Source organism: Seriola aureovittata, chromosome 13 (genome assembly GCF_021018895.1).
Source record: "Seriola aureovittata isolate HTS-2021-v1 ecotype China chromosome 13, ASM2101889v1, whole genome shotgun sequence".
NCBI lineage: Eukaryota > Metazoa > Chordata > Actinopteri > Carangiformes > Carangidae > Seriola > Seriola aureovittata.
Genome location: NC_079376.1, coordinates 16,866,293 through 16,883,789, shown reverse-complemented (window position 1 = coordinate 16,883,789; position 17,497 = coordinate 16,866,293). Strand labels below are relative to the sequence as shown.

The 17,497-nt window shown below is 39.1% G+C and overlaps 3 protein-coding genes across 5 annotated transcripts; 2 read left to right on the top strand and 1 right to left on the bottom strand.

Annotated features, from left to right (window-relative positions):
• Positions 1–105: 105 nt before the first annotated feature.
• Positions 106–9,590, bottom strand: LOC130179662 (histone-binding protein RBBP4). Of its 2 annotated transcripts, none has more exons than XM_056392617.1 (11): positions 9,456–9,590; positions 4,647–4,794; positions 4,420–4,565; positions 3,943–4,116; positions 3,739–3,854; positions 3,163–3,323; positions 2,931–3,057; positions 2,733–2,810; positions 1,585–1,719; positions 889–999; positions 106–720 (listed from the first exon to the last, which is right to left on the bottom strand). In XM_056392617.1, exons 1-11 carry the CDS (start codon positions 9,547–9,549, stop codon positions 658–660), a joined length of 1,353 nt encoding a protein of 450 aa, XP_056248592.1. In that variant the 5' UTR covers positions 9,550–9,590; the 3' UTR covers positions 106–657. The 2 variants fall into 2 exon arrangements, with proteins under 2 accessions (XP_056248592.1, XP_056248593.1); XM_056392618.1 differs by lacking the exon at positions 9,456–9,590 and adding an exon at positions 5,267–5,421.
• Positions 5,456–9,216, top strand: zbtb8os (zinc finger and BTB domain containing 8 opposite strand). Its single transcript, XM_056392622.1, has 7 exons — positions 5,456–5,647; positions 5,776–5,800; positions 5,899–6,020; positions 6,130–6,212; positions 6,591–6,643; positions 7,151–7,187; positions 7,301–9,216. The coding sequence occupies exons 1-7, from the start codon at positions 5,566–5,568 to the stop codon at positions 7,385–7,387; spliced, it is 489 nt and encodes a 162-aa protein (XP_056248597.1). The 5' UTR covers positions 5,456–5,565; the 3' UTR covers positions 7,388–9,216.
• A 110-nt stretch (positions 9,591–9,700) lies between the features above and the next one.
• Positions 9,701–16,995, top strand: LOC130179663 (KH domain-containing, RNA-binding, signal transduction-associated protein 1-like). 2 transcript variants are annotated; one of them, XR_008829308.1, is made up of 11 exons: positions 9,701–9,868; positions 10,480–10,607; positions 11,272–11,388; positions 11,491–11,637; positions 11,789–11,916; positions 12,111–12,378; positions 12,527–12,603; positions 12,695–12,756; positions 12,903–13,077; positions 14,846–14,909; positions 14,990–16,995. XR_008829308.1 is itself a non-coding variant. In XM_056392619.1 (9 exons), the coding sequence occupies exons 1-9, from the start codon at positions 9,703–9,705 to the stop codon at positions 13,010–13,012; spliced, it is 1,203 nt and encodes a 400-aa protein (XP_056248594.1). In that variant the 5' UTR covers positions 9,701–9,702; the 3' UTR covers positions 13,013–14,136. The 2 variants fall into 2 exon arrangements, 1 of the variants encoding a protein (XP_056248594.1); XM_056392619.1 differs by lacking the exons at positions 14,846–14,909; positions 14,990–16,995 and having other exon boundaries at positions 12,903–14,136.
• The last annotated feature ends 502 nt before the right edge of the window (positions 16,996–17,497 follow it).

Sequence of the window (17,497 nt, the reverse complement as noted above, 5' to 3'; positions counted from 1 at the left end):
AATTCAAACTTGGTATTTATTCGCTTTTACAGACTCATTACCTAAAATTTCTCTTACATACAGCTTAACATATGATATGCTGTATCAAAAAACAAAGCAAACTGATTTAATGTAAATATTTTTTATTATGAATATACTTAAGTACACAAGAGATCAGATGCAGCACAGAAAAACAAAAAAATGCAGTGAAAAAAACACATACAAGTGACAACACACAATCTGGAAAATTCCTACTACAAATATCAAGCAAATAAAAAGGAAAAACCTACAGTATGTACAATTTTATTAAAAATGGATCTCTGTAGAAATGCTTTCAGCACAACTAATCAAGAAGAAACAAATGAAACCATCATTATGCAAACCTGAATGATGATGGACTCATCTGTGATGGTTTCGTCACAAACCGGAGTGGATTACTGGGAGTCTGAAAAACTAAAGATCTAAAAATCTGACCGATACAGACTGTATTTTAAATACCTCACAACATGATGACAATGCAGCATTTTATTCTTTAATTTTCTACAAAACCACTGCTGCCCAAAATGTTTTTTTTTGTGTTTTTTTTTTTAAAAAAGACATCACTGCTGATGCACCGAACATTGGAAATGTGATCCATTTTTAACAAGCAGGTCAAACGAAGAGACGTGGAGACTGGACTCATGCTTGAACCTCTGAATCTGCAGCACCTTCTGGGTCTTCATCATTGTAGATGTTTTCAGCCTGTTGGAGAACATGTTAGAAATATTTACTGTAACTTGTTCTGATTGTTGTAATAAATGCACTTTAATATCAAAGTTCTCTTCGTATTATGTCTATTATTTCATGGTCTTATGATTCAACATAATTAAATGAAGTTCTGACACCCCTGCCAATAAACAAGGCTCTTACCATCTGCCAGACTTGCATGATGTTGTCCTCTGATACAGAACAGATGACCCACGGCTCGTTGGGGTTCCAAGAGAAATCTGAGATCTTAGCTGTGTGTCCTCCATGGATGAACTAAAGACAAACAGAGCAGGAGGGATTACTCCAGCGCTTGAAATTCAATTTGAAAAAAAGGCTCCATGTTTTGTATTTTTCCAGATTTTTTTTTTAAGGTTTTGATATCCAAAAGAAGATATTGTGGACGGACATATTTGGCCTAAAATGCTGAAATTTCAGAAAAAATAAACTCTAGCTACTGGTCTCTAATATTACTCTCCTTGGGAAGTGATATACTGGCTTCCTGACATCCAATGATTGTGCAGCGTTTTCACAACATTTTTGTCTTGCAACTTGTGAGCTCAGGAACAGAATGACTGCTTGGTGTCACGTTGTTAATAAAGTAAAAAAAAAAAAAAAAAAAAAAAGGCTGAGGACGGTGACTGTATAGTTGAGACATCACCTAATTACACAAGTCCTGATGACTTGTTATAAGGCTGTGTGTGCGTCTCTGTGGACTGAGTGCTTTGATACTTTAACAGTATTTATAAAGCACCTAAACCCGCTTTATAATCGAAAATGTCATGGAAATCTCACTTTCTACAATATGGAACCTTTAAAATAAAAAATAAAAAAAGTTGCACACATAACCATGAAACTGACCAGCAGCTCAGGAGGGCCATCCTCAGCATCCTCTGGAGACTGCTCCTCTCCGATCTTACTGAGGTCCCAGACGTTGAGCCTTCTGTCTGTGCCGCTGGAGGCCAGGATGGTTTCGTTATGAGGAGACCACTGAACCTGTTGGGGTGAAATGGACTGGATGTTTCATTTCTGCTACAAAGTACTACATGAACATTAAAGTCATCAAAAGTAGCATTATCAACAACACTAAAAGTTTTCAGAAACAGTGGGCTGACTGTTGCCTTTTGGCTGTTCTCTAGTCCCCCCTTTGAATCACATCATATAGATAACAATTATAACATGCTTGATCTCATAAAGCCATGGGCAAGACAGGTGGCTTAAATGGCAAACAGGCCCCATTCCACAACATGGTCAGTGGCCCACAGCATTCATTTAAGCCTCAATTTTTTCATCTACCAGCCAGTGTTTACAACCATCTCCAGATCTATGGGCTCAAATTCAGGTCAAAGAGGATTTTCAGCTTGTAAAGCGAAGTGAACATATAATTCCAAAGTTTGTGGTTGTAAATCAACCTGTACACCTGCTAAATAAATAATAATAATAATAATAATAATAATAATAACAAACAAATAAATAAATAAATAAATAAATAAGAGAAGTTCAAGTTTGTACTTGACAAAAGGAAATTTTGCACATCTTGAAAATCTACACCTTTCAGGTAACGTAACCACATGCGCTCTGATTGGACTCTACTTTTTGATTGGACGGTCATTGTCCAGCCAGATTCAGATGTAAACACGGGGTCATAATCCATACTTGTAACATCAGTGTTACATTTGGAACATTGACTTTTGAATGACTTTCACGCACCGTTTTCTGCTTTGAATCTGTACACATGCTGACAAAGGGACTTTTGTCTCTCTCTTTTTTCGCCACAAAAACAAATCTTTTCTTCAGCTGTACAAACATGAATATCTCATGCAAATTTATTTTACAGGTTTACAAAGTTTGATTTACAACTACAAACTCTGGAATTATTTGTAAACATCACTTTACAAGATCAAATAAAAGTTTGACCCTATTTTGAGCCCATACAGATCGACCAAACGATAACTCTGCTACATACTGTATGTCAAATGAATGTAACTGATCAGAGATTCACTTCTTACCTGGAAGATTTCGTCTTTGTGAGACTCAAACGAGTGCAGCTTTAGTTTCAGATTCCTTAGGTCCCAAAGAGCCACGGTCTAAAAATAAAAGTGGTCCGCTTTCACTGATTCACCTCATTATACTGAGAGTATAAGAATAGATCATGTATCATTGTACAGCAGCTTGCTGTTTAACAGCTGTAAGGGGCGTGCACCTACCTTATCTGCAGACCCAGTGGCCAGGATGAACTCACTGTAGGGATTGAAGGACAGGCAGTTGACCTCAGCAGTGTGGGCATCCACTGCATGGCTGGGCTTGGAGGTGTTGTTGGACCGCGTATCCCAGCTGTGCCGAAACGGACAAAGGCACCATTGTTAAAAAGAGTTGAAACTGAACAGCAACTCTCCACAGCGGGTGGTGAATTCTGGGATCAAAATAAGGGCTGCTCACATCATGAGTTTCTGGTCATCAGCCACAGATCCAAAGAGTGACTCATGGAGCAAATGCCAGGAGACATCCTCCACCACTGCAGTGTGGCCTGTGAAGATGGTCTTGGCATCCACAATCTTCCCCTCCTTGGGCACTGTGCTGATGTCCCACAGGCAAATGGTCTGCAAGAGAGAACAGAGGAACAGGGGGTGGGTAAGAAAGTGCACTAACAATAGGCTTGAACAATATCCAATATTGTCCCAGGGGAGGTTGGGGTTCAATATAATTATATTGTTGTATTTCATATTTCAGGTATAAGCGATTCAGTTAAATGTTTTGTCACACATTAAGGCACAATGTACAGTCAGCAAGCGGTGAAATGAGGATCAGACTTGGCAGCAGGGAAGACTGTGCAAAACTGCAAAAATAAAATGAAATAAAATTTCAATGATCTTACAGAAACATTATGATCTTAAAGATATTGCATATAGCAGGAAAGTATTGTGATATTCAATAGTATTTGATAAAATCGAATATCAGCCGAGGCCTACTGACCAAAACATTAAAAAGAACAGAAGATAATGAGAGGTTGCTCACATGGTCATCAGAGGCACTGAGGAGACAGCCACTGAGGTTTGGGTTCCAGGAGAGGCCATAGCCCTCCTTCTGGTGGCCTCTCAACCGCAGATCTGGGGTGCACTCTCCTGAAGGGTCTTCCATACCAATAAAAGCAATGTGACAAAATTGAGCAGAAACTATTTTGAAAACTCTTCAGAAAATATGTTTGGGCTGTAATCTTACCGGGCTTAGAGGGGTGCTTCGTGTAATCAAAGACCAGCACATCACTGGTGGGGGTCTTGGTGGCAATGATGCAAGGATTCTGAGGCATGTAACGCGCTCTGTTCACTTCTCCCTCATGGTTGATCTTGATCTCTATCTCTATCTTCCCACTTACAGAACCAAAACCTCCAAACTCTGAATTAAGGAACAGCATATACATAAGATGGTTGTTGCAAAAGTACATGTATGAAAAGCAATTCTGTTCTACTAAGCATGTTAAATGGGGTATGGTATGGGAAAGTGTATTTGATTAACCAAAATATTACAAAAAACAAAAATACATACCTATATTTTCTGAAGCATTAAAGATTTCAGCAAAGTTTAACTTTCATTGACAAGAACTGTGAGCCACAACATCCTAATATAAGAACTTCATGACAGTTTATTACAATGAAAGACAGTAATGTTTATGTTAAAATATCATATAATATCCCTCACCTCCTTTCTCGCTGTCATAGTGTGAGGCATCAAACTGAGCATCATCATTTGGGAGCTGAACACTGGCAATCACAAGGTGATTCTGTTCATCAGAAGTGTGTGTCCCCAGGACCAGCCTGTGCACGCTGTAGTCTTTACCCTCTGGTCTGTGAAGAGGAACATAACACATACATCACCCAGACCTCTCTCTTGTCATGTTTTGGTGAATGTCAGGGTGCAACACTCACCTGGTGACATCTGGCAGCCACTGGGCGGTGAGGCTGGGCCACTCCAGGGCGTGAGTCATAACCAGGTCATAGAGGAAAGGGGTGTTCTTCTTCCAGATCTTGTACTCCTCATTGATCACCCTTTCCTCCACAGCATCGTCAAACGCAGCTGCAAAGTATTATTAGCCAGCAACACAGAGCGATGAAAACTAAGCGTCTAATTCCCCTGGACAGAGCAGAGGATATTGCGATGCATTTAAGGAGAGTTAAACCAAGTCTTTTCCTTGGTTAATTCACATTAGCAAGCAAACCTGGTTTATTTTGCTGATCAGCTAACGTTAGCACGCGTAGAAAGAGTTAGCTTCACGAATACAAAATCCCCATTAGTCTGTGGGGGGGATCCTAAGCAACACTTCAACCCATGTGGAAAAGTGAGTTAACCTGCACTCGTAAACTAAAAGCCCTGTGTAGCCAGCCTGTCAGCAGCTAACGTTAGCTATCAGCTAGCTGGCTGGTTGGTTTCTAACAATGAAAGGAGATGCTGGCCGGCGCGCCAACAACCACCGGTCCATCCGGACTCGTACTTTCTGTCACTCTGGAGTGCACACACACAGACATAGTCACCTAATTCACACTCTTACCGTCTTTATCAGCCATTACGTCGCAGTTAAACCGCTTATTCTGGCAAAGAGTAGTATTTTTTGAGAGGAGAGCGCTCTGAAGACAGCACGGAGGCTTGCAATGGCGCCAACTCCATAGAAGGTGACAAGCCAATCAGCGTTCACCAAAGCGGACAGGAAGTCATCACAGCATCACATTACTACTATTACTACATCCGGAACCTCCTCCTGATTTCCATGTTGTAACCCGGTTGTAACACCGACATGGTGAAGATTAGGTTTGTTTATCTTTTTAGACGTTAAACAGACTTATAGCTACAATGGACGATCGTCCGCTAGACCTGACTCAGGCACAGAAAGTTGTCAAGTCGAAATATCCGCCAATCAACAAGAAATATGAATGTAAGTCTCAAGTTACTATGAATAATGTAGCCATACGCCATACCTAGCCTCAATGTTTCCATGAAGTTGGTCTAATAGCAAGAAATCAACTTGCTCTGTGTGATCATGTTGTGATGTTAATTTTACAGATTTGGATCATACAGCAGATGTACAGTGAGTGTGATATTTTCGTAAAGTGTTTGTCAGATCTCATGTTTCTCTGTTATTCTTCGGCGGTCATCGTTATCATAACACACATTTTCTCTTCCCAGAATTCATTCCTGGGGAGATTCTCTGGAAGAAGCCTTCGAGCAATGTGCCATGGGCATGTTTGGCTACATGACGGACACAGAGACAGTGGAACCAATTGATACCGTTGAAGTGGAGTCACAGGGTGAGAGTCCCTGTCTGTTCAACACAAGCCTCAGTCCTAACTATTCTATCAGTTGTACTGTCATTAAACTCTTATGTTTACTCTTTTCCCCTCATCGCCTGCTCAAAAGGTGACGACATGGAGTCTCTTCTCTTCCATTTCCTAGATGACTGGTTATACAAGTTTTGTGCAGATCTCTTCTTTGTTCCCAGGGTGAGTGTGTTTGTAAGTGGTTAGTTGTGTGATGGTGGACATATCGCTGCAAACAATGTTGTTATTTTGGGCCCTGTTTTTTTCTGAGTGGAGTTTGTTCTTGCTACAGCCACGCAGGTGTACAAAGACACAATGTCAAATGGATTAGAGACTGTTAACCCATAATTTGTATGTGAGAGACTGTTCTGTCCTAGTGTTTCCCTGTCCTATGCTTGATGTATGCTGGGATATACTCCAGAAATATACAAAATACACTGAGTTCTTTTACACTGCAGTGCATCATTTTCTTGAAGCATGTAATAGGATGTTGTTTATGCACAGACTATGAAAACACCTTATGTGGTAATCACTTGTTTCCTCATTTTATTCTCTTGACAGGAAGTCAAAGTGGTGCACATAGACAGAATGCATTTCAAGATCCGCTCCATTGGGTAAGTCTGGTTACCTGTTCCTAATAACATGAAGGGCCTTTACAGCTTTGGTAGTTGTCTAATGTTACTTTGAAAACTTGCACATCAGAGTTTTGATTGCCACATTTTTACAGCTGAAGAATACTGGTCACTGCCATCTATTATTACCCACAGTGGTAGCAGTGTTTGTGTGACTAAATTTCTTCAGATTTTAAGGCCATTAGCATTAGATGTTTACACTATTTTGTTTATCATCTGTATTTTATGGGTGATCTATAGAGGTTTTTATTATGACTGTTGAACACATACACATACTCTGAGTCCAAACTGTCATAGATCATCATGAAAGGATGTGTGTGCAAAAGATTCAAATGTGCGCTGTCTGCCTTTTATTTTGAAAAATGTTGCATGTATAGTAATGTAGCATATACAAGAGATCACTGAATTATAAACGGTTTGAATGTGGATGAATTCTTTTCTCCCTGAAGCTGCTCTCTCACAACCTAGATTTACTTTTGTTTATTAAAGGTGGGGTGAAGAATTCTCTCTGGAGAAGCATCCACAGGTAAGCTATTGACGGAAGTGAATTAATATTTAATAGAGGAATTATGTAAGATTAAGAATGAAAGGTACATAATTGAAGCGATTTAAGTGTTATGTCCTGTGTTGCCATTCCAGGGAACAGAGGTGAAAGCCATCACATACTCTGCAATGCAGATCCATGATAAAGAAAAACCAGAGATATTTGCCATTGTTGATATCTGATGACAACTCCAGAGGGAGATCACACTCCTGGTTCTATGGAACTGGAATATCTACATGGCCAGTTTAAGTGGCCTTTTTATGTAAGGCACTGATTATTGACTTGTAATATCAGGTTTTCTACTTCTGGGGTGAACTGTTTATGACTGACGGATTACAGATTAATTATATGACGCTGGTATTTCATGAGATACACTATTTCAGAAATCATAATAACTTTCAATTTAAATGAGGAATAGTAGCATTGAACCGAACTCTTAATTTAAAGTCATTATTGAAAAGTAAAAATTTGATTGAAGAGTGTAATGTTTTTTGTTGACCCAGTTTTACTGAAATGCTTTTGCAAATTCTTTTTCAAAATTGAAATTGTGTTGATGCCTTACTGATCACTGTAAATAAATCAACAAATGTTTATTTTTCTTGGGCGATTAAATGGTTGCTAGAACATTAAATTAAAATTAAATCTCACTTTTGAATATTTTATGGATATTAAGTCCTTCTGAGGGACACAGCCTTTACTTTTGAGAAAAGAATTAAATCACAAATATCCAAAACAAATAATGCCCATATGTCACATACACAACATAGCAACATATTAGAAACTGTCTCACCTTCTATCTGAATTATTGAAACATATATAGCAGCCTATATATATAAATGTGAGTTGATCTGTTCTTTGTTCACAACACTATGGTTGATGTAAGTTGTTCAGTCAGGTCAGCCAATATTTAAAGTTGTGCACACAAGCACACAAAGATAGGATTGTGAACTTCATGGTCTGTGTCTATAACTGTTCATATGATTGAAATCTGAGAATATGTAGGAAAAATGCTTCTATTAAGTCAACACAAAAGAAGAGCAGGGGGTTTTCTTTTGGAGTACATGGGCTGAAGTGCAACAGATTGATTGCCATCTGAGAAATATGCTATATTCTAAGTCTGAGTGCATGTTGTGCTTGTATTAACAGTCAGGGGAGGTCAATTAAAATTGGTGTTGAGAGATTCATTCACAAAAGACTACTGTCAACTTGTTAGTCATTACTAGTACATTACTCCTGTGTAAAACTCTGGGTTGGAAAGCTATGTCTTATGTGTGTTTGCAACCACAGTCTATGTGGTCATCATGGAATGTGGGTTTGGGTAAACTTGCAGCTCTCACATCAAGCCTCCAATCAAACCACATCAATAAGGCCAGCAAGAGCTCTCACCTCAGAGGCTCAACCAGAGGAGAAAAATGGTACCTGACAGACATGATCACAGCAAACTCTGTGCAGTGAAACATCAAATGCAATACGAGCATATTCAAGAAAACACTTTTGTGCACTACATAATAGAGAAGGTTCATGGCTGTGCTTGTGATTTGACTGACCAATCCAGCAGTTTCTCACAGCTGTTCTGAATAAATACCTCATCTGAAAGTAATCTAAATCAATGGTGTGTGGATGATGATAAAAAAACAAAGTTCCCGTTAAAACATTGTGGAGGATAACAGTTTAACTAATCTTTATTGTCACCTACCATATACATGCACAATGCGTTCAACAACAGTAAGTAGTGTAGCGCAGGGATAACGCAAAGTTTGAGGCAGAAAAAAAGTAGTAGGCAGTAATCAATCTTTGCCAAATGGTGGAATATGCTGAAAGAAGAAACGTGCATGGCAACATAAAATGCAGTTGCGCTGGAAAAAGTTTAAACTTAATTACAAATATGTCTCTGGGCCAAATTAGCAATTGAACACAGTAACTTCAGTGACAGTTGTTAAACTATACATGCTGCTGTTCGTACATGTTGAATGACTCTATTGATTGAATTAAAAGATAATTATTCACTTGATTCATTAATCATGTATGTCTTTTTTCCGTTATGCTAAGAGCTGTTTGTCTCAATGTCTGACTGCCTTGAGATGCATTAATACTTGTTAATATGAATTTATGAAACGGGAATTAACTATCGGAATTCACTGCCACCAGTATAACTGTGTATCTTGCCAAAGAGGCCCATTTATTCCCGCACCTGTTAAGAAAATAAACAGAGCAAAAGAGCCAACTTGCTCCATAAAGTTTCGTCTCTACCTTGTTCCTCGGTGGTGGTGACGTCATTGTCTCCTCCCGTGTCCCTTCCTCCCATCTCACTCAAATGCAGCTGCGCCATCTCTCCTTTGTCCATTGACAAGAGCCAAACGACTTTCCACGGAAAGAAACCGGAGGTTGTGTGGCGTGACCGTTTTTGCCGTTATCTATTTGGCCGCAGTTTCGATTTAAGGCGAAGCTAACGAACCTAGCAAGGCTTCGTTCGTTAACCTGGCCGTGCTAGTGCATTATGAACCAAGCGAATGCTAATAAGAGCAAATCTGAGTCCGTCATCGAGTCAAGCCCAGCACAGAAGAAAATCAAAATGGAAGACAGCAAGTACCTCCCGGAGCTCCTGGCTGAAAAGGACAGCTTGGATTCTTCGTTCACACACGCCATGAAGCTTATTTCTGCAGGTAGTGTGATCAGTCGCTATCTTATTAGGACTAACACTGGCTAGCTTGCGTGAGCAGGGCGTGTGGCCTACTTTCTTTTTGTTGTCCCGGTCCCAGAGACAGATAGCGGCCTGAACAATGGCGCACTGAACACGTGGATGTTAGCGATGTGGGTCAAATCCCTCTGGTTAAAATGGTGTCAGATTGGGTTATTTAACTCTGGCGGCCTATCAACTTATTCAATGACCTATATAAATGTTCAAATGTGCAAGAATCCGTTTCGGTTAATTATACTTAACGTTATTACGAGTTCACTGAATAGCTCCATTTCGCTTCCCAGACCCAGACTCATCTTTGCAAGGCACGTTAATTGTTATAGCTCATTTATTGCACAGATGCAATAAAAATGATGTTGTTTTCAGCACAAAAGTGCCAAAGAGATACAGAGTGTGTGATCCAAGGGCTTGGTACTCAGTCAAGACACAGAATACAAAGAAGCTTTGTTTTGATTGGTTTGCAGGTTGCTACAAGATAACGTCAGATGCGGCTTATTTTTCGTTTACACCGCAAATACATTTCTATGTGTACTTCTGAAAGTGCCACATGGTCAAAGACATTTTTCTTGTCTGCAGAGATTGAGAGGATCCAGAAAGGTGATACCAAGAAAGAGCCAGAGAAGGAAGCATATCTGGACCTGTTTGCTACCAAGAATCTCAAACTCAAAGAGCGAGTACTCATTCCCACCAAACAGTACCCTAGGGTAAGAAATTACCTTCTTTTTTTTATTATGCAGTCCTTCACCAGTGTCTAAATGTCTATTTTCTCAGGGGTGCTTGGTCAATTTAGCAGATACAATCAACTGTTATGGCTGTGCCTAATGACTCTTAATGGACCCATTGGGACTTAAATTAAATTACACTTGATAAATATTGTGGTTCTCTTCTTAGTCATTAATGAAAACCTGAAGTAAAGTCATTTTTTCTCATCAGTGCTTGGTCTTAAACAGTAAACATAATTTGCCCAGGAGTATTGTGCATGTACAACAAATCCAGTGTATCCAATTTGAAGCACCCACTAGCTTTGTTGCCCTAGAATTTGTCAAGTCACGCACCCAGTGCCCTGCTATGTCTCATTTCTGCATGAATTATTTTGCAGTAGTCTAAAAATGCAATTGAAGTAGTGAAGAGAGGGCTGTTGCAACTGTGGTGTGGTGGAGTTGAAAGGAGGTTTTTTTTTTTGTTTTTTTTTTTTTTTTTTTTTTTTTTTTTGTGTTGTGCTGAATGTTGCTGCCATGACCTGATTTCTTGTCGGAACAAACTGTTCTGTACTTGCCTGCCATTACATTTAGTTGTAGTGTCTTCTATGCAATGGCAACAACATTGAGTAATGTAAAGCTGCAATTTATACTGTAACATTTCCCGCAGGTCAACTTTGTCGGTAAGCTTTTGGGACCTCAGGGTAGCACAATTAAGAGACTCCAGGAGGACACTGGTGCAAAAATTTCAGTTCTGGGTAAAGGTTCCATGAGGGACAAAAATAAGGTATGTGTGTTCTTCGCTTTACTGTTCAAAGGATGTTACCTAGTATTCTTGTAAGTGATGTTTTGTATGTTAATTATTGTTTGCCTTTGATGTGTTTGTCAGGAGGAAGAGCTGAGGAAGGGCGGCGAGGCTAAATATGCTCACCTGGCCATGGAGTTGCATGTGTTCATTGAAGTGACGGCACCCATCCCAGAAGCCTATCTGCGAATGGCTCATGCCATGGAGGAAGTCAAGAAGTTCCTTATCCCAGTACGTGTGTGGTAAAACCCCTCGCATCCCAATTACAGAAATATTTTGTACACCCTTAACATTTGCTTTACAGATGTGCAGGCAGGTTTCTCTAGCTACCCCAGGGGAATGATAAACATAATTTAACTTGCTGTTTTTGTCTCATCTATAGGAACCTGGTGAGCATGACCCGTATATGGATCCTCACTTCTTGAATGGATCCCAGGATGGTTCAGGCAGGGGGCGAGGTGGTCACCTAGGAAGGGGCAGAGGTGGACCTCCCGGTGCTGGAGGACCAAGGTAGGAGCTTGATTCATGACAATAGCGCCTGATTTCTGCAGCACATTGAATGTCATGCAGCAGCATGGAGCAAAATGCTCAAACATGTAGCTGTACTGTATTGTTGTTGTTGTTGTTGTTGTTGTTGTTAGTAATAGTAGCATGTTTTTACTTATCTGTTTTCATTTTGATAACATTTTACAAACTTTCCACAGGGGGCGAGGAATGCCACGTGGGGGCCCACGAGGAGCAATGCGTGGTGGAGCTCCACGGGGAGGACTAGGACGGGGCAGCGCCCCTAGAGGTGCACCATCTGGTAGGGGTGGTCTACCTTCTGCACCTACTAGAGGAGGCTCAGCTCCCCGCTCTAGACCCCCTGCAGCTGGGGCACCAAGAATGCTCCCCTCCTCAGCCCTGTCCCACCAGCAACACCAAGTTCCTCCTTCAGCATCACAGCCCAAAGCTGATGCCTATGAGGACTATGTAAGTTTCTAGAATCCTCTATTTTGAAATTTCACATGAATATTCACTTAACAAATGGTAGTGATCTCTTCAGGTGAAGTGTGAATTCTGTTGTCAAAGCAGTTGTGACTCACTTGACTTTTCCTAACTTAATTTTTTTTCCTTCTAGCCTCCATATGAAGAATCCTATGCAGAGCCTGCCTATGAAGGATATGATAGTTATTATAGTCAGCAGTCTGCACCTGCGTAAGTCAAAATTTCAGGTGGCTTTGCCCATTTAGTCTGACTACAGGTTGGAGGTGTATTGCTCTAACACTGCTTTGCAATCTGTCCGCAGGGATACTGAATACTATGATTACGGACACGGGGAGGCCCAGGATTCATCATATGAGCCTTATGGTAAGATTATAAATATGACATCCCTTTTTTTTGTGTGTGTGTGCCTAACCAATGAAACGCTCACCGACACATTGTTAAGCAATGATTGTATCTTCTGTCTACCACACTCGCACACTTTTTTGTTTCTTTCCTTCCTGTCCTTGCAGCTCAAGATGACTGGGACAACTCATGGTCCAACTCTGGGGCCGGAGGCAAAGCCCCCCCGTCCAGACAGTCGAAGGGATCGTATAGAGAACATCCATATGGAAGATACTGAACGGCTACTGGTAGAGAGTTGCTGTGGCAACTGTCTCCGATTGTAACTCGCTTAACTTTTCAAAAGTAATTTCCCTCTCGTTTGTTCCGTTTTTTTATGCTTTATTTTATTATTTTGTTTTTTAAACTCGGAGACCTTTTGTTGGATGTATCATAGTGCCAGGGGAGAAAAATGAGCGCACATTTTTTTCATTGTTTATCTGTTTCTATTTAATGATTGTGTCAGTTGCATAGTTGGCAGTTAAGGTCCTAGTGACATAAACCAGGAACGTTTAGTGATATTTGATGGGTATTTCAGTTTCAGTGACTGTGGCGATAAACCTTTCTCACATAGGCTGCATTTTAAAAGTCCTTCTTGACTGGACAAAAATGTTTCATAATGCCTCAATGTAACTTCACTATAACTAGAATAGATTTAGTTGCAAACTCAAATACAGCCCTGAGCCGTTTGATTAAAAACAAGTCTTATCATATATTTGTTACTATATTACGATACAAATCTCGTGTTGTATGAAGTTATAGGATCTCCTAAAAAATATTACACTATTGAATTACATTTGACAAAGAAAAATGCCTCTATTTTTGCCACTCTTTACAATTGGTATATTATGCTGTGTCAAAATCATCGCTGATGTTAGACTAATTCTTGTTAAGATTGAACGGTTAACAATCCTTACTGCATGTAAGGAAGGCTGCAGCCAACTCAATATTTTGTACATAACCTTAGGATAACTGTGTTTGCTTTAAGCCGTACCGTCTCCAAAATGCATAATGCTTGTGTACCTTTGGCTAAATAGGATCCTAAATATATCCCAAAATGTTTTTCTGCAGTGCGTGTTTCAATAAAGTTTCTAGTTTCTTTTTAATCAATCTAAACATGGTATTTTGCCTTTGTTGTACCAAAGGAATGCCCTCAGTTTGTGAAAGTGGTCCTCAGTGGTTTCTCAACAACGCCGAATAAGCTGTATGTATACACGTCAGCCTGATTTAAAAAGAAAAAAAAAAAAAACAACAAAAAAGCAATGTTTTCCCAATGACGTTATCCTCCTCCTCTGTTTTTCAAAACTTATCTAAATGACACTTGTGATGTCAAAAAAAAAAAAAATAAAGCTCATCATTCCTTGAGGTAATGTGCTGCCAAATACATGTTTGACTTGAGAATGATATAGTGCTTGAATATGTATTGTCATTAACCTTTAGTTAGTGTATCTCTTCAAGCTCTCAAGAGAGCAGTGCATCTTCAGCCACTTGAAATAACCGAATTTCAACAGTATTTCAAATCAAGCTTGCAGGGATCTTACTTGACTTTGATGCAAAGTCATGCTGGCTGGTTTTTATAAAAGAAAAAAATCGCAGTGGAGAGGATTCTAAAAGCCTAAAGATCGCCACAAGAAGGTAAAACTAACCCCAACACTCATTTGTTAGATTTTTGTTTTGTTTTCTGTGCAAAACATCCAAGTAATTCAAGTCATCCAAAACATATCAAAAACATTGAAGTACAAAATTATGCTATCAGTAGTTATTCCGAGCAAAATAAGCCGTACAAAACAATCAGAAATGGTTGTGATGCAACTCTTGCTCAAATAAAACCAATAATGGTCCATTCATTTCACTCAATACTTACCAATTCCATCTTGATTATTTCTGTAGAATGTAGATTAATGAAAATTAGTAGTTGCACTCAAAGCGTTAAAATATCCCATTGGTGGACAAAAACCCTTCAGCTTGAGTTGCATGATACTTGTAGTATAAAATTAGTCTTGCATGTGTGTTGTCCATTGTATGTATGTAGGAACTTGTGTGTCCAAGATCTCATTTCTGTTTCTCCTCTTAGGTTGTCAGAGAACTGTGTAGATGCAGTTGACACAATAATCGCCAGCTTACCGGGCCTTTTTAAGGTTAGTTGAAAAGAAATTGCAGAGAATCATTAGACTTGAATTATGCTGTTGAACTGACTCAAATCTTCTTTCCTCAACAGGTTCATTGAAAGTCCCTGGAGAGAGCAGAGGCCTTGCAGTGTCTCTGAGACTGATCACCTCTTACTCAGTACTGATCCCATGATCAGTTCAAAAAAAAAAAAAAAAATGGAGAGAAAGCTTTCTTCCTCACTGAGAAAATGTTCTGCTCTTCTGAAATATTGCTGAAGTATTGAAAGAAATACGTTTTTTTGTTGAAGACGTTCTGTATGATCATTGATCATGTGGAATTTTGTCTTTTGAATGTGTCTAGATTTTCCATATTTTTACACTGAAGACATTTAGCTGTCTTTTTATAAAAAAAAGAAACTGAAAATAAAGGTCTTTTTTTAATTAAATTGTTTGTTGTAAGAAGTCTGTCTTTACATGTGATACATCAGATTACCGAAAGTGAACTGTAAGGATTAGCAGGATAATTTGTTTTCTACCTAACATCGTGCAAAGCTTTCATTGAGGATAAATTGAACTTATGCCTTTCATCTCATAGCCATTTGTTGGCAAAGTCATCAAAAAGGTTTTTCATTAACTAAGCTCTTAACATCAAATGTGAGTGTTTTGAGTTTCTGTCTGAGCTAATCACAGCACTGGAACAGCTCTCACTAATGTCCTAAATAACGTGCGCCCTAATACTGATACAGGAGAACCTGAAAGTCCTAGTAGTGTCGGGTCTTAGTTCAGCCTTTGATACTAGATCAAAACATGACTACACAGACTGGAACATTGGGTTGGATTTTCAGGTACAGTAATTAAGTGGCTAAGATCATGCTTAGAAGACCTTAGAAGCCTTTTTGTTTCCCTCAAAATTATACCACACCACCAACATCTTTGACTCGTGGTGTCCCCCAGGGATCGATCTTAGGGTCTTTACTATTCCACCTTTATATGCTTCCACTTGGAGAAATTACAATACAGTAAAATTTCTTATGCAGATGATACCCAAAGGTATCGCAAGTGGGCCAACATCATATTTGATCATTATCATTAAAATACAAAGTGCTCTGAGAAGGCGTTATTGAATTGTTGTGAATTGTTATGGGTTTGGAGGTGGGCTGCCAGCATTTTTGAGATTTTCAAGTGGGCCATGAGTTGGAAAAGGTTGAGAACCACTGCCCTAGAGTTTCTTAGTCAATGCATTGACCAGATTAACTACTGGATTTTCTTCATCTGAACAGGGCCAAAACTGAAAAAATCTTATAGGTAAGAATGAAGACAGACTTGGCAGAGAGAATTGGCATTCATCTCAATATAAAAGGACTTAAAGTGAAAGATAATTCTTAAAAACTTTGGTGTCTTAATTGACAGCAATCTCAGATAAAAAAAAACCAAACAAACATAAAAGCCGTAACTAAAAACCTTTTTACAATGTCAAAAACATAGTCAAACTTAGAGGTCTAATGATAACAATTGGAAAAAACATATTCATGCTTTTATGTCCAGCAGGATTGACTACTTTAATGGTCTTTTCACAGGCCTTCCTATAAAGACCATCAAACAGCTTTAGCTTGTACAAAACGCAGCTGCTTGTGTCCTCACGAGAACCAAAAGAACTGACCACATTACTCCAATAAGTCCTTCCACTGGCTTTTGGTACATCCGGTGAATCAGTACATGGGGCATGACCAAAATACCCCTCAGATATGTTTCAGCAGTACACACCTGCTAAGCTACTCAGATCACAGGAGAGAAATGTGTTAGTAATACTGTCAGAACTAAACATGTGAAGCAGCTTTTAGCTGCTATGCTGCTCAACTCTAGAACCAACGTCCTGATGGTATCAAAGCTGCTCCAACTGTGGCCTGTTTCAAGTCTAAATTGTTCTGAGATCCCTTTGTTAAGTGATCAAATGTACTGTACTTTCTCCCAATGAATGTACTCTTTTCTTTTTAACCTCTTGTTTTTATTTCTATTTATTTTTTTTTCCTTTTATGTTCTTGTATTTGCTCATTTTTAAAGTACTTTGAGTTGCCAGTGTGTATTAGTGTTTTATAAATAAACTTGCCTTGCCTTATGTAGTCTTGCTGTTATGTCTTGTCATATAATGTATATGTGCATAGATCCTATTTAATTTTTCAGTCAACTATATTTTGTCTTGTTTGGACTTCTTTCTCTGCCACTTTTCACATATACCAATAAGTGATAGAGTGAGATTTACCCAAGAAAAACTGCTGTAATCATGCTGTTTTTAATGATATACTATTTGTAAACCCAGGATGAACAGGTTTACAGACCATACCAAGTTTTACACTATGTACTGTACATCATCATCATGAGATTACAGATACAGCATAAGTTTTCCAGTTTGTACACTTATAAATCATATGTTGGCCAAAAGTGAGCAAAAGTTGGCACCGATAAGGGTTAAATGCTCCTTCATTATGCAAAGGCTATGCAGACATGTTTACTGTCTACTTTCAAGCAAGTTTCAAATGCAATATATGTTCATAGTGTTAATCCTGTAATGTATAAAAACACATCAAGGCTAAAGTCTTTGCTTGATGGTAGGCAGTAAT